The 23,555-nt window shown below is 45.9% G+C and overlaps 1 protein-coding gene across 5 annotated transcripts in view; it reads left to right on the forward strand.

The window, feature by feature from the left end:
* The window catches only part of PTPRQ (protein tyrosine phosphatase receptor type Q), a 260,138-nt gene that overhangs the window by 53,691 nt on the left and 182,892 nt on the right, over positions 1-23,555 (forward strand). For all 5 annotated transcript variants that reach the window (XM_030214581.1, XM_030214584.1, XM_030214583.1 and 2 more), the window contains 7 exons: positions 301-398; positions 5,511-5,676; positions 9,310-9,573; positions 12,050-12,210; positions 12,983-13,094; positions 13,823-14,049; positions 20,442-20,511. In XM_030214581.1, coding sequence (XP_030070441.1) covers positions 301-398; positions 5,511-5,676; positions 9,310-9,573; positions 12,050-12,210; positions 12,983-13,094; positions 13,823-14,049; positions 20,442-20,511 — 1,098 coding nt within the window. The remainder of the gene's footprint in view (positions 1-300; positions 399-5,510; positions 5,677-9,309; positions 9,574-12,049; positions 12,211-12,982; positions 13,095-13,822; positions 14,050-20,441; positions 20,512-23,555) is intronic.

Raw genomic sequence — 23,555 nt, forward strand, 5'->3', positions numbered from 1 at the left:
AAATGCTCAGTTGCTTTCTGAAAATTGCCCCTTTGTGAATCAGGTCCTGTGTGTGCCAGACCTCATTCCTACATCGACTCAGGATCACAGGGCGTCCCGCCCTCGATTCCAACTTACCTGGAACTTTTGTTCTCTAATATTAAAGCACATTAGCGCACACGAATAGGTACAAAATCTTTTGTGCCATTTTCTTGCATCTCTCTTTTTTTGTGGTTATAGCTGAAAGTCTTGCTTTGGTCGTTCTGTTACTGTGTAAATCATCAGCACATGACGATGCATCATTGCAATACATTCCTTTAGATCCAGATCCACCTTCAGACCTGCAGTTTTTTGGACAAGAGGAAAACACGGTGTATATGTCTTGGAAACTTCCTCGTGGTGGCTTTCATGGCTTCCAGGTAAGAACATTTTTTATTTTTATTACATTTGTACCCCGCGCTTTCCCACTCGTGGCAGGCTCAATGCTGCTTACATGGGGCAATGGAGGGTTAAGTGACTTGCCCAGAGTCACAAGGAGCTGCCTGTGCCTGAAGTGGGAATCAAACTCAGTTCCTCAGTTCCCCAGGACCAAAGTCCACTAGGCCACTCCTCCACTGTTGCTACTATTGGAGATTCTATATGGAATGTTGCTATTCCACTAGCAACATTCCATGTAGAAGGCTGCGCAGGCTTCTACATGGAATGTTGCTAGTGGAATAGCAACATTCCATGTAGAATCTCCAATAGTAGCAACATTCCATGTACAATCTCCAATAGTATCTATTTTATTTTTGTTACATTTGTACCCTGCGCTTTCCCACTCATGGCAGGCTCAATGCTGCTTACATGGGGCAATGGAGGGTTAAGTGACTTGCCCAGAGTCACAAGGAGCTGCCTGTGCCTGAAGTGGGAATCAAACTCAGTTCCTCAGTTCCCCAGGACCAAAGTCCACTAGGCCACTCCTCCACTGTTGCTACTATTGGAGATTCTATATGGAATGTTGCTATTCCACTAGCAACATTCCATGTAGAAGGCTGCGCAGGCTTCTACATGGAATGTTGCTAGTGGAATAGCAACATTCCATGTAGAATCTCCAATAGTAGCAACATTCCATGTAGAATCTCCAATAGTATCTATTTTATTTTTGTTACATTTGTACCCTGCACTTTCCCACTCATGGCAGGCTCAATGCGGCTTACATGGAGCAATGGAGGGTTAAGTGAGTTGCCCAGTGTCACAAGGAGCTGCCTGTGCCTGAAGTGGGAATTGAACTCAGTTCCTCAGTTCCCCAGGACCAAAGTCCACCACCCTAACCACTAGGCCACTCCTCCATGAGATACTGAATGAGATACTGAAGCTTCCCGATGAAGGTGGAGTTACAGGTGGATTATGCTCTGATATTTTTGAACAGCCCTTGAAGCATAGAAAATGGCAGCCGATAAAGACCACACGATAGGGTTACCATATTTTGTCCCCCCAAAAGGAGGACACATGCCCCGCCCCCACCACACACCCACCTGCCCCTTTTCACCTCCTCGCTCCGCCCCCTGTCACATTTTCCCCTCCAGCTAAAGCGTTTGTCCCGCGCTAGTCTCACATTGCCTGGCGCCCTGTCCTGTTTTCAGTCGCTGTGCACTTTCGTTTTAATGAAACTGAGCATGCTGGCGCAAGGTACCTTCGCAGTTCCGGGGGGGGGGGGAGTAGTGGTGGGGGAGAGGAAGCGGTGGCAGGTGGGCGGCAGCGGGGAGGCGGTAGCACCCATGGGGATGGCAGAAGTGGCGGCGGGAGGGCGGCGGCATGGAGGCAGGCCAAAATGTGCTCCCCACCTTTGGCTCTGTCCCGTCGAGGTCTGGTTACGTCCCTGACTGGGATCATCTACAGATCTTCAGTAGTATTATCTGGATAGTGTCATTGAAAATAAGTACAGACTGCCTCGACACTACCCATTTGAGGTGAACCACGTGGGGGCAGAGCCTGGGTGGAGGCAGAAGTTTTCCAGGGACTGGCAATATTCAGTGTCTGTATCTAGATAACTTAGGGCAGCAATAAAGCTTTGCTAAGTTATCCAGACAATTATCTGGATATTGGTGCTGCCTATTACCATTTATCCAGATAACAACGCTAGATCTTCAGAGATGGGTCAGCACTGAATATTCAATTTGGGGTCCTTTTACGAAGCTGTGGGAAAAATTGGCCTTAGTGTGCCCCCTTACACGGGTCTTTCCCTTGCACTAAGGCCAGGGGTGGACTGACCAAACGGGGCAACCGGGCACTGAGGGCCCAGGGCTGGGGAGGGGGGAATGAAATGAAAGTGCCTGTTTTTAGTGACCATAGTAAAGAAATTCTCCAGTTGGTTATTATCTACGGAATTATAAATTTTCCTTTGCATGATTTTGTTAATATGCATATTAGAAAATGTTCTTTCTAAGCAAATGAGTCTCTGGGTTAAATTTTAATGAATGTGGTACTAGCACACAGGTTGCATAGCACAATGTAGCCGTGTAATTGGTATCATTTTTCCAATCATGTAAAATTAATTCTCTTAATTTACCATCTTCAATTGTGTGCTCATAGCAGTCAGAGGGAATATAATCCCTTATGTATAAACCCTGTCTGTAACCTGTTTGCTTTAGATATTAGACTAATTTACAAAGTTTCTATGAAAAAAATACCAACAATGTTATTGCCTGTGTTTAAATAAATTAATTCATGGATAACAATTTTTCCTTGCAAATATCTGCCCAGATATTTGAGTTAATTACATTACACTTAATTGGTTCAGTCTGCCATACAAAGGACAAAAATGATCATTTCTAAGGTTATATAATTCACTTCCGAAGCTTTACACGTTCTTGATGTCTTGAGTTTTGTAAATCTCTCAGAGTTACATAAGGAACATAAGAACGTAAGTGTCGCCATACTGGGACAGACCGAAGGACCATCAAGCCCAGTATTCTGTTTCCAGCAGTGACCAATCCAGGTTACAAGTACCTGGCAAGATCCCAAAACAGTAAAATAGATTTATGTTTTTGATCGTAGAAATATTTGATTTAATAGACCACTATTTCATGTGTGGGGACTTTACAAACAATATGGCTTATGCTTTGTCCCAAACAACTTTATTTTCTCCTAAATGATATACTTCATTATACTGGACTTTGATCCTGGGGAACTGAGTTCAATTCCCACTGCAGCTCCTTGTGACTCTGGTGGGCAAGTCACTTAACCCTCCATTGCCCCTGGTACAAAATAAGTACCTGAATATATGTAAACTGCTTTGAATGTAGTTGCAAAAACCTCAGAAAGGCGGTATATCAAGTCCCATTTCCCTGTCCCTACTTGAGATTCTAGATGGAATGTTGCTACTATTGAGATTCTGTTGCTACTATTTGAGATTCTACATGGAATGTTGAGATTCTGTTGCTACTATTTGAGATTCTACATGGAATGTTGCTATTCCACTAGCAACATTCCATGTAGAAGTCGGCCCTTGCAGATCAGCAATGCGGTAGCGCAGGCTTCTGTTTCTGTGAGTCTGACGTCCTGCACATACGTGCAGGACGTCAGACTCACAGAAGCAGAAGCCTGCACGGCCACATTGGTGATCTGCAAGGGCCGACTTCTACATGGACTGTTGCTAGTGGAAGAGTAGCCTAGTGGTTAGTGCAGCAGGTTCTGATTCTGGGGAACTGGGTTTAATTCCCACTGCTGCTCCTCAGAAAGGCAAAACCCTCAGAAAGGCAGTGTATCAAGTCCCATTTCCCTGTCCCTACTTGAGATTCTAGATGGAATGTTGCTACTATTTGAGATTCTACATGGAATGTTGCTATTCCACTAGCAACATTCCATGTAGAAGCCTGCCCTTGCAGATCAGCAATGCGGTAGCGCAGGCTTCTGTTTCTGTGAGTCTGACGTCCTGCACATACGTGCAGGACGTCAGACTCACAGAAGCAGAAGCCTGCACGGCCACATTGGTGATCTGCAAGGGCAGGCTTCTAGATGGACTGTTGCTAGTGGAGGAGTAGCCTAGTGGTTAGTGCAGCAGATTCTGATTCTGGGGAACTGGGTTCAATTCCCACTGCTGCTCCTCAGAAAGGCAAAACCCTCAGAAAGGCAGTGTATCAAGTCCCATTTCCCTTTCCCCTTTAACAATAGCAATATATCTCTCTGTAGCAAATAGTCTCACACTTTATAGTAATCACTTTTATGTAGTATCTTCATTCTTTGGGGATCATCGGATAATAATGCTGCTCTCACCATACGAACATAATGTTCAATGTTCATCCAAAGAAATGGTTGAGGCGCAAATCTTCATAGATCAACTCACTTATTTTCTACAATTTTTGGTTTTTTTTTTTTTTTTAGCATTTTCTTATGATTTAAAAAAAAATGGAGTGGTGGAGTGGCATAGTGGTTAGACTGGTGGACTTTGGTTCTGGGGAACTGGGTTCAATTCCCACTGTAGGCACAGGCAGCTCCTTGTGACGCTGGCCAAGTCATTTAACCCTCCATTGCCCCAGGTACAAATAAGTACCTAAGCCGCATTGAGCCTGCCATGAGTGGGAAAGCACAGGGTACAAATAAAAATATATATATATATTAACAGTATATTTTACTGCTTAATGTAGAATTGAAATATCATAGCAGCACTTATCTTTCATAATGGCAACATTTTAACAGCAGGAGAACCTCATCCAACAGGGCCAGGTTTCGATGTCTTCCTCAGGGAAGAGGTTCTAGCTACAGAATCATCCTGCTCCTGCCAAAACATGTAAAAATGGCCGCCAGATGCAGTGGGTAATATCCAGATAAAGGATGAGCTAGGGGTAATGGAACACCTTTTTGGTCGGCGGGTTCAAACCAGGGGCGTAGCCAGACCTCGACTGGAAGGGGCCAGATTCAAAAGCGGGAGGGGGCACATTTTGGGCAGCCACCGCCCCACCACTGCTTCCGCCCCCTGCTACCGCTGCCCCCCCCCCCACCTTCATGAATGTACTTTGGCTGGCGGGTGTCCCCAACCCCCGCCAGCTGAGGCATTTGTCCTGCGCTGGTCTCGTATTGCCTGTCCTGTTCTCAGTTGCGCCGTGCATGCTCGTTTAAATGAAACAGCGTGCGCAAAGTGTCATGCTTGCTCAGTTTCACTAAAATGAGTGTGCACGGCGTGACTGAGAAGAGCAGGATAGGCAATGCAACGAGACCAGGGCGGGGCAAACGCTTCAGCTGGTGGGGGGGGGGGGGGTTGGGGACCCTCACCAGCCAAATGGGGGGCCCCAGAGCCAAGTTGGGGGGTCCCAGGCCCCTATGGCCCCCCTGCAGCTACGCCACTGGGCCAAATAAACCAATCTCCAGCCCCGACTGAAGCTGTCTGTTGGGCAAAATATTGACTTTGCTATGACCTTGGTTGCCTACCTATTGGACATGGCTTTCAGAGATGCTTTTCCTCGACTCTAGTGAACATTTTTACAGTATCTCCAGGATTTTCTGTATATGCTCATTTTTCCGAGATATTTATCTGTTCTCATTTTCTGTAGCTGTCCTACAGGTTATCGGGCAGTCATGAAATCTTGTTTAAAACAACTGTCAATGGCAGCAGAGCCAGTGTGACAAATCTTACCCCGGGAACGGAATACGTCTTTCAGATAAGGACAGTGAGAGGCAAGGTTAGCAGTGCGGCTGTGGAGAAGGGCATTGCAACAAGTAAGAAAGCACCTTTTTGTCTTACTAAGCACTTTTTATTCCAATGGGAGTTGAGTTTGGGGCCTTAAAAAAATTAAACAAGGATATTAAAAGAAAAAAAAATGGAATTACATTTCCAGAGAGAGCAATGTTATTGTGTGGAAATTATAAATAATATCAGTGCTTTATGCCTGTAAATAAAATAATAGACAGAATGGAATGAGTGTTACTTTAACCAATTACAGTTGTAATTAGTGGTCAGAGATAAAATATTTTGAAGTGTCTTAGGAGAGAAGTTCATAAGTTGTGGTAAAATGCATTCTACTTCAGCTTTATGGACAGTGGGAGTCAGCACTGCTCCTGAGGAACGCGTGTGGTAAATAAATCACACGACTTATGATAAAAATCTCAAGCTGCATTATTTTCTCTGGGAGCCTTGGTCTGATGCTCCCCCACAGGTCTTACGGGGGTCAGTGCTGAGGGAAGTGAAATGTGAATCTCTCAACAAAGACTCTATCCCCCCCCCTCAAAAGACACTCTCCACCATCCTAAAAGACATTCCCAGGTGCCTCAACGGGACCCTCACCTCTCAAAGACACTCCTGGATCCCCAACCCCCAAAGGCACCTCAAGGCCTACAAGGGTATCCCTGATGATTAGTAACTGGGACATGAGTGATTCCCAGTCGATCTTGTCCTGTCGGATAACATATTCAAAATGACACCCGTCAACTCCTATGTGTAATCTTGCGGTAGTACCACTAGGGGTCATACTGCAAATAAGGGTCTCATGCTCTTGCCTCAGCAACTAAACACCAAGGAACTCCTGGTAGATCATAGAGGGAGCCTTCAGGGGTGTCCTCAAGGGCAGTGGGTGGTCTTGCTAGGGATCCAGAATGTCTTCAGTTTAAAGTTAAACTAATCACAATAATCCATATGGTTTTATATGGCAACGCATACATATTGATACACATACAACCATCTCATGGCAAGAGATTTTGCTAATACTTTTTCAGTAGTAGCTCAAGGTGAGTTACATTCAGTTACACTGGGTTAAATAAGGCCAGCAAATATGAAAATCTATTTACCTTTTCTGGGTTCTGAACTTCAACTCAGTGATCCATAATAGCTCCAGAACTCCCCAAAATATCTGCAAACTCAGCATGGATTGTTTGCGACACATGTATTATATCAGATTGATGTAAATTACAGGCCTGATATTCAGCCTGTGCAGGTAAACGGCTTGTAAACCGCTCACAGTTTCAGGCTGAACTAATCCCAATATTCGGTGTTGGTGTATGTGCTTCTTCCAGTATTGAATATCCAGGTCTGTGCGATAACCTGGAAGTTAATGGGCACTGGCTGATATTCAGACTGATGCTCGGTCAACTTGGTGGATGAGAATATAAAAACAGCCGTACTGAGTTTGATCGTTAGTCCATCTAGTCCAATATCCTGCTTCCAACAATGGCCAATCCAGGTCACAAGTACTTGGCAGAAACCCAAAGAGTAACAACATTCCATGTAGAACCCCAAATAGTAGGCAAGATTCCATTCAGAATCTCAAAGAGTAGCAACATTCCATGCTACCAATCCCGGGTCAAGCAATGGCTTCCCCCATGTCTGTCTCAATAACTGACTATGGCCTTTCCCTCCAGGAACGTGTCCAAACCTTTTTTAAACCAGATACACTAACCTTTTTGCTATTCTAACATTATCCATTTACTTAGCCGGTTTAAGGGCTCATTTTCAAAGCTCTTAGCCTTACAAAGCTCAACAGATTACCATCCAGCTGATTTTCGAAAGAGAAGGGCGTCCATATTCAGACCCAAATCGGGAGATGGCCGCCCTTCCCCCGTGGGCGCCCAAATCTGTATAATCGAAAGCCGATTTTGGGCGCCCCCAGCTGCAGTCCATCGCGGAGATGAACAAAGTTCCCAGGGGCGTGTCGGAAGGGTAGCGAAGGCGGGACAGGGGCGTGCTTAAGAGATGGCCGCCCTCGGCTGATAATCGAAAAAAGATGGGCGGCCGTAGCGAAAATTTGGTCCACTTTTTTTGGACCCTTTTTTTTTCACGACCAAGTCACAAAAAAGTGCCCGAACTGCCCAGATGACCACCGGAGGGAATCGGGGATGACCTCCCCTGACTCCCCCAGTGGTCACTATCCCCCACTCACCAAAAAAAAAAACTTTTTTTCCCAGCCTGTATGCCAGCCTCAAATGTCATACCCAGCTCCATAACAGCAGTATGCAGGTCCCTGGAGCAGTTTTTAGTGGGTGCAGTGCACTTCAGGCAGGTAGACCCAGGCCCAACCCCCCCCCCCCCCCCCGTTACACTTGTGGTGGTAAATGGGAGCCCTCCACCCCCCCCAAAACCCACTGTACCCACATCTAGCTGTCCCCCTTCACCCATAAGTGCTATGATAATGGTGTAGAGTTGTGGGGAGTGGGTTTTGGGGAGATTTGGGGGGCTCAGCACCCAAGGTAAGGGAGCTATGCACCTGGGAGGTATTTTAATGTTTTGTTTTTATTTTTAAAAGTGCCCCCTAGGGTGTCCTGACATGTGAGGGGGACCAGTGCACTACGAATCCTGGCCCCTCCCATGACCAATGCCTTGGATGTGTTCATTTTTTAGATGGCCGCCTTTGGTTTCCATTATCACTGAAAACTGCGCCCAGCCATCTCAAATACGCCCAAATCCTAGGCATTTGGCCGGCCCCAACCGTATTATCGAAAGAAAAGATGGCCGCCCATCTTTTTCAATAATACGGTTGGGACCACCCCTTCTCATAGCCGTTCCCGGAGATGGGCGCCCTTATAGATGGGCGGCCCCTTTCGATTATGCCCCTCCACGTCACTTTGTAAGTCTAAGTGCTTTGAAAATATGCTTTAGAGGACTAAATATTGTTGTTAACCAGTTAAGTTGCAGCTGTGCCCAATCTCCGCCCTGGACTTCCCTAACCAAGGGGTCTTTTTACTAAGGCGCACCGAAAAGTGGCCTGCGCAGGTCCATTTTTCAGCACACAAAAAAGGCCTTTTTTTGGCTGAAAATGGACGAGCTGCAAAATAAAAATCGGTGTGCGTCCATTTTGGGCCTGAGACCTTACCGCTACCCATTGAATCAGTGGTAAGGTCTCATGTGTTAAATGGGCAGTAATCGTCAGTGTGCGTACACTGCCGATTACCACCCGGTTAGCACCACGCAGTAGAAAATAAAAAATATTTTCTGCCGCGCGTATCGGATGTGCGTAAAAGTTAGAATTACTGCCTAGGGCATGCGGTGGCCGGGCTGTAGTTCTAATTTGGCGCAAGTTGTACATGCGTAGGCACCTATGGGACTTAGTAAAAAGGCCCCCCTAGACAGTTAGGGAATTACCAGTTAGTGGCGATATTCAATGATATTAGTCAGTTCTGTGCCGCTGAATATCGATGGTCAGCCATCTCTTTAGGGTATAAACCAGGAAGGAGGCTCGCCTGCCTGATTTAATCCCTTTGAATTTTGAGCCCTTACTTTTCATAAAAAACAGTTTGACCAGCAGATTTCTATTAACTGTTTCATACTATGTAGAAAACTGGGTACGTTTGGATATCTTTGGCTGGAAAAAGGTCTTTTTCTTAGGTAACTTTTAATGATGTGCACGCTTTAATTTTTACTAGAGCCCCCTGTGATCTGTGGCCTAGCTGTCAAACTCAGGAATACGTCCTCTGCAACAGTAATGTGGAACCCAACGACGACGGGCAACTTCAGCTACCATAAAATGACTCTTTCAAATGCTACCTTCGTCAAAGAATACAGTGCCCTGGGGCCAATAACCGAGTACACAGTGACAGATTTGATTCCTGGAGGAATGTATAATTTCACAGTTCAGAGGGTCAGAGACACAGTTGAAGGAACAGCTGTATTTGTCAACATTTTAGCAGGTTTGTATAATCTGCCTCTGTATGGGCCCCTTCTACCAAGCTGCGGCAAAAGGGGGCCGGCGCTGGCATCAGCGCGTGTTTTTCAAGTGCACTGAAGCCCCCTTTTGCTGCAGCAGATAAAAGGGAAGTCTCTCTTTCCTGCCCGATTACTGCCAGGTACACTCCATGCCGGATAAGACAGTGTGGTGGGAAGCACCGCCGGGCTGCTGTTGTAGCCCAGCAGTACTTCCTGTTTAGCGAGCGGTAAGCCCGCTCTGGGCTTACCGTCGTTTAGTAAAAGGGGCCCAGGTACAGGTCATGCCTGTTTGATTCTAGAAGACTTTTCACAATAGCAGAATGTGGATTTACCTTTGCAGAAATTCCAGAATATTGGATGTAGACAGGTCCATTTTTCAGCGCACCTACAAAAAAGGCATTTTTTGGTGGGCTGAAAATAAAAATTGGCACGTGTCCATTTTGGGCCAGAGAACTTACCGCCACCCGGTAAGGTCTCACGCGTTAACCCGGGTGGTAATCGTCAGCCGATTACCACACAGTTAGCACCACATGGTAGAAAATTAAAAATATTTTCTGCTGCACGTATCAGACGCAGTAGCTGGGTGGTAGTTCCAAATTGACGTGGGTTGGACGTGGATAGGCACCTTCGTACCTTTAGTAAAAGGGTCCCTCACTTAGCAATTGATCTGCAGTTATTCTCCTTTTACTGACATGTGCCCCTGCCTTAGCATTTGCTAATGCCGTTAGCACATGTCAATAGTATCTAGATCCCACTGCATAAAATAGGCCCTGCAATAAATTAACATACATAAGTGACACTAGTGTACACTAAAGTGAAATCACGCAATAGTAATTTTGTGGCTGATATTCAGATTATAGGAGTTAGCCTGGCTAACTCTCACGGTCACCACTAAACCCGGATAGTCAATGCTGGCCCGTTTCTGGTATCCATTTTATTTTTTTACTGGTTAGCAGGGGCGTAGCCAGACTTCGGTGGGAGGAGGGTCCAGAGCCCGAGGTGAGGGGGCATATTTTAGCCCCGCCCGGCGCCGCCGACCCCCCTCCGCCATTGTTGACCCACCCCCACCATTGCCAACATCCCCCTGCCATTGCCGACCCCCCCCCCACTGCCACCGCCGCCACCACCACCATCAACTTTGACACCCCCTGCCAATGACCCTCTCAACCCCCCTCCCGCAGCCAACCTTCCCCCACCGTCGCTTACCTTTGCTGGCAGGGGACCTCAACCCCTGCCAACCGAGGTCCTCTTCTTCCTTCATTCTGTTTCTGAGTGTGACGTCCTGCACGTTGTACGTGCAGGATGTCAGACTCAGAAACAGAACGACGGAAGAAGAGGACCTCGGCTGGTGGGGGTTGGGGTCCCCCGCCAGCAAAGATAGGCGACGGCGGGAGGAGGGGTCGAGAGGGTCATCGGCAGGGGGGTCCAGGGCCAAATCTGGGCCCCTGTGGCCTCACGTAGCTATGCCCCTGCCAGTTAGAACACAACCGGCTATATTGATATTCAGACTTTGTCGCTTATCTTCTAACTAGCCAAAGATAGCCCACAACCAAAGTGGGGCTGAAAATCAGCGTATCCAATGCGCGTTAATTCCAAGTTACCACCCAGCTACCGCGTGGCCGGGGCGGTCATTTCATTTTTGACGCACATCCCCTACGCATTTGGATGTGCATTGACCGACTGGCGGTAAGGTCTCAGACCCATAATGGACGTGCGCCAATTTTCATTTTGCCGCATGTCCATTTTCGGCCCCCTCCCCCACCAGAAAAAGTCATTTTTTACAGGTGCGCAGAAAAATGATCCCGTGCATGGCCAAAACATGTGCCTACACTATCGCCGGCCATTTTTCAGCGCACCTTAGTAAAAGGACCCCTATGTCGGCCGATATAACTGGCTATCTGCTAGCCGCTACCCAGCGATATTCAGCGCGAGACAGGCGACTATCCCCCGCTGAATATCACTGGATAGCTGGTTATGGGGTGTTTAACCGACCAGTTAAATGATTTTGAATATCGGGGAGTTTAGCCAGTGGCGTTCCTAGGGGGGGCGGTGGGGGCGGTCCGCCCCAGGTGCACGCCACTGGGGGGGGGGGGGGGGCCGCGCGCGCCTGTCCGTCATTCGTTCCATACTCCCTCTGCCCCGGAACAGGAAGTAACCTGTTCCGGGGCAGAGGGAGCATGGAACGAACGACAGACAGGCGCGCACGGCACCCCCCTCCAGCGGTGTGCTCCCGTGCGGGGTGGGGGGGTCCCTGCACCCGGGGGGGCGGGGCGCATCGGCGATCCGCCCCGGGTGTCAGCCCCCCTAGGAACGCCACTGAGTTTAGCTATAAATTCTTCTTAGCTGTCTTTTTTCTCAAAACTAATCACGCAGCACCTTTGGTAAGATGCATTTTATTGAAACTATCTCACATTTGTTCTCCCCCCCACCCCACCCCCTTTTTTCCTTTCCAAATTCAAGAGCCTGAAAAACCCAGGGGTCTTAGTGCCTTCAACATTTCATCTCATTCCTTTTCTTTGTACTGGAGGCGGCCTTATGGACGAGTGGAAAGATACCAAGTGGATCTTACACCTGCCCAGGGCTGCGTTGCTATTAGAGATCTCGGAGGCGAAAAGTATCAGGTAACGGTTTTGTGACTGTACTTGTACGACCAATGTTTTTTGTTTTTTTTACAGTCCATGCTTTAATCCTTCTGAATGCCCAACAACTACGCCCTTACTTTCTTTAGCTGGGTTATTTTTGAGATGTTTAAAAAAAGAATAATAATAGTCCAAATTTCAGAGGACAGTTTTTAAAATTTGTTATGCATTGTAGGCTTACTATAAAGCAAAACCCAGTTACCCAAGGTCTCATAAATAGTTTAACAAAGGACGGGCAGTGCTATTGAGTAATCCAGGCTCATTAATTGTGCACTTGCCAGGCAGGTCTACCCTTAAATCATTAATGTAGGCAACATTTCACTGTTAAAAGCCATCAAAAAAGCAACAGAAACAATTTTCCCTCCACTGTTCGAAAAGCCGAATAATGAGTCCATTTTCTGTTCTTTGTTTTTGCCTTCTTTGGGGACCTGCAGAAGCACAGGTATTGTACCCCTTCTAAATAGCCATTTAATTCTGCATGAGGGTGTGAGAGTGAAGCAATAGAGAGGGGAAGACGGGGGAAGAACCTGCCTGTAGGTTTTGCACCTGTTGGTAAGCATGTGTTACATGGTCTTTCCCGTGAGAGAAAAAAAGGTCTTTTTCTAATGTAACTTTTCACTATGCAGCCAGAGTTCAGTCTGACGTTTCCTGATCTGTTGCATGCTGTATTTTCATCTCTGAACTTTTTCCTCATGCTTTAATCTCTACCTGCGTTGCGTGACAACCCTGAACTGCGCCTTCTTGGTGTTTTCAGGCTGATGTCTCTGGGATTTCTCCCGGCACGGGCTACACCGCCACGGTCTCGTCAGTTTCAGCATCAGTATACAGTTCACCCATCAGCAAGTCAGTGACCACCAATGAAACCAGTGAGTTTATGATTTATTGACTTGCCCCTCTTGCATTCCCTTGTTCAGTTCAGTGGCATCAAAGAAAGAAGATTATGGCCAGTGGGTTTTGTAATAGATCACCGGCTGATGTTATCAGTTGGAAACATGCTGGAACTGCCTGAGAACATTTTTTTCCCTCTTGTTTGACAGAAAGATTGATTAGCTTTTGATTACACAGTACATAAAAATGAAGGAAGAAGGCAGTAAGGAAAAGGTCTGCAATCTTTCTTCCGTTACTGGCCTGATTAAATGCATCTTGTATAGCTACCCTTGGTTGTGGAAACGGTCCAAATAATTCTGTTAGCACTTTCATTTCGAGCCCTTCCACCATCACAGTTTAAATCTGCATTATGTGATTGGCGCACCATCAGCAGCAAGGAATCCCTCTCTAGTGGACCCCATGTTATTACCCTTCTTAAAGATTTCGCCATCTTACTGTAAGATATGATTTAAAAAACATGGCATCAAAAAGCAATTTGTCTGCGAAGCTTCAGATCGCTGCATGCTTTACATTCTCCCAGAAGAATGTTCTGGGCATTTCTAACAGCATTTAATCATCTTCTGTTACATGACGCTAGGGATGCAGTAAGAGTCTCTTAGTCTTATGAACTTAAAAAGTCTTTTCCAACAAATGATTCTGTTGTGCGCGGCGAAAATATGTGACTCGTTATCTGAGAATTTAATTACAAATATCGCGCCTCTTTCAGTACCTGGACCTCCCAAGTCCCTCGGAGGAGAGCAAGTTGGGTCTGCGGGAATTCTGCTGTCCTGGAATGTACCTACAGATCCAAATGGAAGGATTCTGGCTTATTATATTAAGTATAAAGAGACCTGCCCGTGGATGCAAACGGTTTATACCGAAGTGACATCGAAAGCTGATCTCCTGGAAGTTCTTCTTACCGACCTTAATCCTGGAACGACTTATGAAATTAAGGTAATGCGTTATTTCTCATAAGCTCTGCTTTCCACTTTCATTGCTACTGACTGTTGCTTGTCTGTGATGGGTACAGTCTGTGATGGGTACAAGTAATGCAATCTTTGGGTCAGTTTTGAAGGCTATCTGGGTATGCATTTGTGCATCTACGTACGTACGTGTTTTGTGTTAAGTGTTAGATATCTTTTATGAAAAGGGGAATTCATTTTTCAATAATTATCGGACATCCAAACTTGTTTCTGAAACTTTCCCCCTTTAGGTATCAAAAAAAAAATCAGCTAGATTTTCAGACTTCCATTTCTGGCCACTGTTGGAAGCAGGATACTGGGCTAGATGGACCATTGGACTGACCCAGTATGGCTAATCTTACGTTCTTAAGCTTCAGCCTCAATGTTTTAACCCTTTTCATCAGTACACTTTAAGCGTCAACACTGGATATATTTCCAAAGCATTATGGGTCCCCTTTACTAATCTGTGGTATAAATTGGGTTTCGTGCTTCATAACACAGGACTTTCCTGTCAGCTAAGCTCATTTTTACCACAGCTGTAAAATAGGGCTTTCTCTTTTCATTTTTGCTGGTCCCACACTAATGTATCCATTAGCGTGCAGGACCAGGAACATTTTTAACATGGGAGTACTTCTGTCTCCTATTTAGGCAGTGCTAAATCCGCATTAACCAGTTAGTGTGTGGTAATGTGAGCAAGGTAGCTGGATAAGGCTTCCACGCCTATGCCATAAATAGAAAAAAAATGAACAGTGCGCGATTAGCACGCACAGATAGGGAAATTACTACAGGATGCTTTAGTGCGTCCTGCAGAAAGTGTTTTTCATGGCACTAAGCCTGTGTTAGGACAGCACACCTTAGTAAAAGGACCCTATTTGTCTCAGGGGTCTTTTTACCAAGCTGTGGTAAAAAGGGCCCTGCAGTGGCAGCAGGGGCTGTTTTTTCCTATGCATCCCCCCCCCCCAAAATGGCCGCCGGCTACACTGAGCGGAGATAACTTGGCTTGTGATCCTGATGCAGATAGGATTCGAAACGCTGGCCGCCGTAGATCACAGCCAACGTTCACAGCCAATGCCTGTAGTCTAGACGCGAAGATCAAGACCATTGGTGGACACAAAAAGCTAAGTAGAAAAGCTTTGTTGTTCAATTTATAACATCTGGAGGTTTTTTTTAGCCGATGATGAGGAAGTCCAACTCCGTTTAAAGCATTTGTTTGCATGTAATAGGAGTTTGCTCGAGGCTTTTTCCTCCAGAAACACACACATGTGCCACAACACAAGTTAACCCTGTTTTGTCTTTTTAAATCATGCAGTAAGATTACCATAATTTCTACCGCGAGCTAAAAAAAGTTCCCACAGCTTAGTAAAAGACCCCCTTAGGGACCCTTTTACTAAGGTGCACTAAACCTTAACCTAACATGATCTTAGTGTTCCCGAAAAAGGCTTTTCGCAGGACACTTTACAGGGTCCTTTAATCATTTCCCGGTTTGTATGTGGTAATCACACGGTATTCATTTTTTTCTGTTTATTATTAGGAAGGGGTGTGGCATGGACAGAAAGTGGGTAGAGAGTGGGCGTGGAAGTGTTAACCAGCTAGCATGTTCACACTAACCCCCATCATTTTATAAACGCCACCAAAAATTGCACAAACAACTTTGGGCTCGTGTCCAGTTTGCATGCAAAATTTAATTGACTAATGAGCCAATTAGTGCCATTAATTGGCTTTATAACAAGCAATTATTTGCACTAATTAGATGTAATTAGTATTTACACATGCAAATTTAGGTGCAGGATCCATGCCTATGTTTTATGTGCGGCGCAAAGAAGGGGGGGTGGAATTAGGAGGGTCATGGGCATTTCAGGGCAGAGCATGGGCATGGTTTCGTGTTCCACACACAATTGGGGCAACATTCCTAAATTTAGGCCTGGGCATTTGCGGCACATTTTCATTGGCGCAAGTGGCGGCGCCTAAATTTATGCGCAACCCCTGCGCTTAAGTGGTGTTCTATAAGCTGTGCCTAACTGCGGGCTTCTGTTACAGAGCCGTACTAGCGATTCCCATGTGGCATATGAGAGCAACCCCGTAGGAATTGAATGGGCTTCCCAGTGGCGTAGCTAAGGGTGGGCCTGGGTGGGCACATGCCCACCCACTCTTTGCTCAGGCCCACCTTGTCTGGCCTCCAAAATAGTTCAGCAGTGGCTGCCTCACTCCCCTCTCTCCCTCTCCTCCACCCCCTGATCTGGCATTTGCTTCCTGCTTGCAACTCCACAGCACCTGCCTTCTCTGTTCTAACTCAGCACCTTCCTCAGCAGCAGCCGCGATGTATGTCTCTGTCACATTTAGATGCTTTCTTTTGCCCTCTCTTCCTACCTGGCAGGACGCGGCAGAGGGAAGCCTGTGGGGTTGGCCAGGCAGTGGATGTACATTGCTGTTGTCAAAAGTACTGAGCTATGAGGGTAGGTTCAGAGAGGGGGGAGATACTGGGCCTCGGGGAGGGGGGAATGCAGGATCGGGGAGTGGAGGAGAGGGAGAAAGATGCAGGACAATGGAGGGGGGATTTTGGAAGGCCCACCCATCCAAAGTCTGGGCCCACCCAAAACGAAAGGTCTGGCTACGCCCCTTGGGCTTCCTCTCATTTGCTGCACTGGGAATTGGTAGCGCAGCTTTGTAAAAAAGGCCCTTGAAGAGCAGCTTATAGAATAGCGTGCTTTTTGGTGCCAATCTTTTAAGCACCCTATATAGAATTCACCCCTAACTGATTAATGCAAATTTAATGCGGGAGCCCTTAGCTTCTCCTTAATAGAACTTTCTCTTTAATATATTTGCTGGTCCCATGTGCTAATGGAAAAATTAGCATGCGACCGGCAAAAATTAAAAAAAAAAAAAAGAAAAAACCCTATTTTACATCCATGGTAAAAATGGCATCGGTGCATGGCAAATTCCCTGTCGGGACACACTGAGCCTGGTTTTTTACCAAGCTAACTAAAAGGGCATAGGATGAAATTAAGGGGTTATAGACTGAGGGGTAATCTAAGGAAATACTTTTTTACAGAAAGGGTGGTGAATGCGTGGAATAGCCTCTCGGTGGAGGTGGTGGATACAAGGACTGTGTCTGAATTCAAGAAAGCGTGGGACAGACACGTGGGATCTCTTAGGGAGAGGAGGAGATAGTGGCTGCTGTGGGTGGGCAGACTGGATGGGCCATTTGGCCTTTATCTGCAATCATATTTCCATGTTTCTGTATAAAATTGGTGTTTCACTTCCAGTTTCTCCCTTTAGGGCCAGATTCTATACATGGCACCTAAAAAAATCAGTGAGGTAAACATTTCTGCCTAAGCGTATTCTATAAGTGACTCCTAGATTTAGGCATAGTATATGGAATATGCTTTAGTTGATATCCCAGCGCCTAAAAGTACACACATTTTATTTTATTTGTTACATTTGTATCCCACATTTTCCCACATACTTGCAGGCTCAATGTGGCTTACATAATATTGTGAAGGCATTCGCCAAATCCGGTACGGGATAGGTACAAAATGTTGTTTTGGGATAGGGAAGATAAGATTCAATCAAGTTGGGTTGAGGTAAAAGAGTTCATCAATGTCCAATACGATCTTTAATAGTGAAGTGTTGCAGGGTTGAGTCATTTAAGTTGGGTCATTCGAATATGCTCTTCCGAATAGGTGAGTCTTTAATGACTTTCTGAATTTTAGGTAATCATACTGTAAGTTGTTTTCACCACTTGTGGCAATGCGTTCCACAGGCGCGTGTCTATGTAAGAGAAGTTGGACGCATGGGTTGTCTTGTATTTTAGTCCTTTGCAATTTGGGTAATGGAGATTCAGGTAAGACCGTGACGAACTGGTACTATTTCTGATTGGGAGATTGATTAGGTCAGTCATGTAATCTGGGACTACTCCATAGATGATTTTATGGACTAAGGTGCAGATTTTGAAAGAGATGCGTTCTTTGATAGCAAGCCAGTGCAATTGTTCACGGAGTGGTGTGGCATTTTGGAATCGTGTCTTACCAAATATCAATCTGGCTGCTGTGTTTTGTGCCGTTTGGAGTTTCCTTGTGAGTTGTCCTTACATCCTGCATAGATTCCATTGCAGTAATCAGCGTTGCGTAATACCATTGATTGAATTAAATTGCGGAAAACATTTGTTGGGAAGAAAGGTTTTAAACGCTTGAGTTTCCTCATTGAATGAAACATTTTCTTTACGGTGGAGTTGACTTGGGACTCAAGTGTAAGATTTCTATCAATAATAACACCTAGTGCACTAGGCCATATTCTATAACAACACGCGTAAATTTTGGAATGCCCGTGGAATGCCCATCTCCCCACCCATAACCACACACGTTTTGAACTACATGCTTTAGAATTTAGGCGCAGTTCATTACAGAATCTGCTTAGTGTGTTGTGCATGTAAATTCTAATTATTGCCAATTAGTGCTCATTGCTCGTTAAGTGCTGTTAAATACACTGATTAGCTTGTGTTAAATCAATTAAGTTACGCGCATTGTTATAGAATACGCCTGGATTTCAGCACGGATCTCTAGGTGCGCTATATAGAATCCAGCAGTTAATGTTATGTCATTAAAGCCAAGGAGTTTGTTTGTGGACTAAGAGTTAGATTTAATAATCTGCACTAATGCATTGTATATTTTATTACTATTTAACAGGTTTTTGATAAATACGCTCCACTGACTACAGCAGAGCCTACGTTAAATAGCATTCACATATGTTATAGAGTAACTAGTGGAACCCAGCCCGTTTCCTCAACAATGAAATGGGCCCTAGAAAGACTCTCTTGTAAGCGATTTTTTTCTCTCCCCTGCCCTCCCCTCCATGTCCATCAATTCTTCCCTTCCCTCCCCTCTCATTGCCTCCCCTCCATGTCCAGCGATTCTCCTCTTCCCTGCCCTCCCATCCGTGTCCCGCGATTCTCTCCTCTACTGTTCTCCCATCCCATCCATGTTCATCAATTCTCCTCTGCCCTGCCCTTCCTTCCCTCGATGTCCCGCGATTCTCTCCTCCCCTAGATTTGTACCTGAACGTTCTCTGGCTGGCTGGTGCTGGCTTCCGTTCCGTTCGTAACATCCCTCCTGACGTCATCTCGCCTCCAGCATTCCCTTCCCTCTCACTGTTCCGCCCTCTGATGTCATTACATTTTGACGTGATGGCGGGGCAGTGAGGGGGAATGGAACGCTGGCGGGGCAGTGAGGGGGAATGGAACGCTGGAGGCTGGCTGACGTCATCAGATGTTACGAACCCAGGCAGCCAGACAGCGATGGAACGTTGGAGGTGCAAATTATTATATAGGATAAGAAGTGATAAAGCACCAAGGGCCTTTTAATAAAGTGTGTTAAGCACTTAGGGCCGGATTCTGAAAATGGCCCCCAAAATTAGGTGCCGGAAAGATCCAGACTAAACTTGTATTTTATAAAGGGCGCTCTGCGTCAAGCCCAACTTTGGGTGCCAGGACTTATGCCGGCTGAAATCTAGTGTAAATCCTGGGCATGCAACCTGGGCATTCTATAAGAATGCACCTACATTTTTGGAATGCCCTTTTGGGATGTGAATGAGTCACTTTGGGCACACAGCATTTTAGAATAGCGCATAAGCAAAGGCGCACGCAGATCCAAATTAGTGCCAATTAACACCAATAATTGATTGTCAACAGCTCATTAACTAATTAATTTGCATGTGTATCTGCCCTGCCTACCCAATTTTGACCAACCTATAGCGAATGTGGGGTTTAGGGTGTGGTTAGCTCACAGTAACAGGCAACCACACAAACACATAAATTTGGGTATTCTGACTTAGTAGATGTCAAACTAGAATCCTACCTCTATCAGGGGCCCTTTTATTAAGGTGCACCAAAAAGTGACCTGCGGTAGTGTGGGCATGTGTATTGGTTGCACGTTGGACTATTTCTCCACTACGTCTGGAAAAAAAGTTTTGGGGGGGCTAGGAAATGGCCGTGCGGCAAAATGAAACCCACCGTGTGTCTATTTATGGCCTGAGCCCTTAATACCACCCATTGACTTAGCGGTAAGGGCTCATGCGTTACCAGCATGGTAACCGTCCATCATGCACTAACTGACAATTACCACTGGGAACGCCCCCGCGGTAGAAAATTATTTTGTACCGCGGGTTTGTAGTACGTGCCAAATTTGGAATTACCACCGGGCGCACGCGCTAGCCGGGCGGTAATGCCGATTTGACATGCGCTGCATGCGCACAGGACCTTATGCGCCTTTGGAAAAGGGCCCCTAAGCTCATTAAATTTGCGCCTCAGTGAGTCTCTGTATAAACAGGATCATCAGCTGATAAGGAAATATTGAGGCTGCATTATATAGTTGTTGAATATTTTCTTTTTAGATCGCAGCTGAAAATAGCGCCGGGATTGGTCTCTTCACTGAACGTTTTCTCTTCCAAACTGCAGAAAGCGGTAAGGATTTAAACATTTTTTTTGCTTGCTTGTTGGTTATTTGCTATCTGCCTCGGCTAATAGAAGAAATAAAATGGTGACCCCCCCACACCACTCCGAGTCTCCTCAATACAAAGAATGAACCATGCAATTCTCACTGATATATCGGCCTGGATCTTGAGAGGATTTGATCTAAACACTACAGTGAGATGAGGGTTTTTTTTTTGGCCCAAACATATATTATTCCTCTGTTCCAAAAGAATAGTAACATAGTAAATGACGGCAGATAAAAACCTGAACGGTCCATCCAGTCTGCCCAACAAGATAAACTCATTTACATGGTATGTGATACTTTATATGTAGACCCAAGTTTGATTTGTCCTTGCCATTCTCAGGGCACAGACCGTAGAAGTCTGCCCAGCACTGTTCTTGTACTAAAAGTTCTGAAGATTCTGGAATCCTAAAGAGTTACAAGATTCCAGAATCCCAACTAGTAGCAACATTCCATGTAAAACCCCAAAGATTAACATAGTAACAAAGTAACTGACGGCAGATAAAGACCTGCACGGTCCATCCAGTCTGCCCAACAAGATAAACTCATTTTACATAGTATGTGATACTTTATATATAGACCCGAGTTTGATTTGTCCTTGCCATTCTCAGGGCACAGACCGTAGAAGTCTGCCCAGCACTGTTCTTGTACTAAAAGTTCTGAAGCTAACGTCGAAGCCCCTTAAAATTTACACTCCAGCCCATCCATCTCTATTCAGTCACGATCAGGGCGTAGACCGTAGAAGTCTGTCCAGTACTGGTTTTGCTTCCCAATTACCGGCGTTGCCACCCAATCTCTGCTAAGATTCCGTAGATCCATTCCTTCTAACCAGGATTCCTTTGTTTTTACCCCGCGCATGTTTGAATTCCGTTACCGTTTTCATCTCCACCACCTCCCGCGGGAGGGCAGTCCACGTATCCACCACCCTCTCTGTGAAAAAATACTTCCTGACATTACCCCTGAGTCTGCCCCCCTTCAACCTCAATTCATGTCCTCTAGTTCTACCTCCTTCCCGTCTACCGAAAAGGTTTGTTTGCGGATTAATACCTTTCAAATATTTGAACATCTGTATCATGTCACCTCTGTGTCTACTTTCCTCCAAGATATACATGATCAGGTCTCTTCTCGTACGGTTTGCAATGCAAATCCCATACCATTTTTGTAGCTTTTCTTTGCACCGCTTCCAGTTTTTTTTTACATCTTTAGCAAGATACGGCTTCCAAAACTGAACAAATTTGCAGAAGCTGAAAGAAATTCCTTCTTCCCGCAAGCCATGTAAGAATTTTCTCCTAATCCTACATCTGGAGAAGAGAGTTTGCCAGGTCTTTATACTCTGCTGCTCTGTCCTGGTGTGTGTGTGTGTGTGTGGGGGGGGGGGGGGGGGGATTTTATTTTGCCCCATACACTTTTATCCTATAGCCAAGGACTTCAAAATTATTAATGAAGAAGTTGGTGGAATATCTGAATCAAATATTTTACTAATGATGTTTCTGGTGGCAATCTGTTCTAATGTACCACAAGCTAGAATTGGCTTCCGCCACATTCACAGGATCAATAATTAAAACAAATACTGTGTGGTCTCCAATTGCTTCCTATCTTGATTCCATTACTAATGAAACTACATAAATGATAACTACCTATCTTAGATTACTATTGTAACTATCTACTATAATAAAAAACAACCTCAACGTTCTGAGGACACTGACGTCACTGAAGTCAGTCAGTCTCCCAGAACGGTTCGTGGCTTCATGGTGGTGAAGCCACCCCACTGACCCATGCCCCGCTCTCGCGTCAAACGTCATGACATCGAGGGCAGGAAAAAAAACTCAACTAAACAAACGGTTCGCACCCACGCAGGGGGAGGAGGAGTAGGAGTAGGGAAACACGCGGAGCGTGTTTCCCTACTCCTCCCCCTGCCAACCCACCCGCGGAAAGTGGACGCGCCTCCAAAGCTCCGGAGTGCAAATGACTCCGGAGACCACTGTTCCCACATCCAACACCCCCCCCCCCCCCCCCGCGCACCAAACCTCAAAAAATACAAGCCCCACCCACAGATTCGTAGACCCCCCCCTAAAGCTGCAGCTGAACACAAGGACCTCCAGCACCCCCTCCCCCCACAACAACCCCCTCCTGAGACACCCACCTTCGCGTTGCTTTGCCGGCGGGGGACCCGAAACCCCGCCAGCACAAGCCCTGTCTGCTCACTACGGCGTCATCTTCGGCTTTCTTAGCCTGTGGAGGCAGGGCTTCTGTGCGTCTGACGTCCTGCACATGCACGACGTCAGACGCACAGAACTCCGCCCTGCACAGCTACCAACGCCGACAATGATGCCGTAGTCTGCACACAGGACTTGTGGTGGCGGGGTTCCGGGTCCCCCGCCGCCAAACCAACGCGAAGGTGGGTGCGATGGGCACGGTGGGTCGGATGGCTGCGGCCGGATGCATCGCCGTGGGTGGGATGGTGCCGGGGGGGGGGGGGGGGCATCGCACCTCACAGGCAACTGCTAAATGAGGAAAACCTTGCTAGCGCCCGTTTCATTTGTGTCAGAAACGGGCCTTTTTTACTAGTAATTATATAATTCCTTGGCACATTATAATCCATTATATATCTCCATAATGCAACTTTATTTCTTTTGGTTAATGTTATGTACTATTTACATTGTACTAAAATCAATAAAAAATCTTGGAAAAAAAAATATCCTATAGCCAAGGACATGCAATCAGGGGTCATCTAAATAATTACAATCATCTAAATAAGTTGCAGCTCACCTGGTTTGCAATACCCTTCCTTTCAAACAATGTTTTCACTTTGATTTAAAGAGATTGTGCATTCCACTGAGTCAGGTCTTGTTAAACATGAGTGACAAAACGGAAACGGAATGCCTAACACAATTTCTGTGACAAATCGCAATTCATTTAACCATATGAAACATTCGCCTTAAAACCTAGCGAAAGATGGTGCTATCAAGGCAAGTGGTTAAGCAGAGCATCCGTTAAAGATGTCAGCAAACAG

This window comes from Microcaecilia unicolor, chromosome 9 (assembly GCF_901765095.1).
Source record: "Microcaecilia unicolor chromosome 9, aMicUni1.1, whole genome shotgun sequence".
NCBI classification, from domain to species: Eukaryota; Metazoa; Chordata; class Amphibia; order Gymnophiona; family Siphonopidae; genus Microcaecilia; species Microcaecilia unicolor.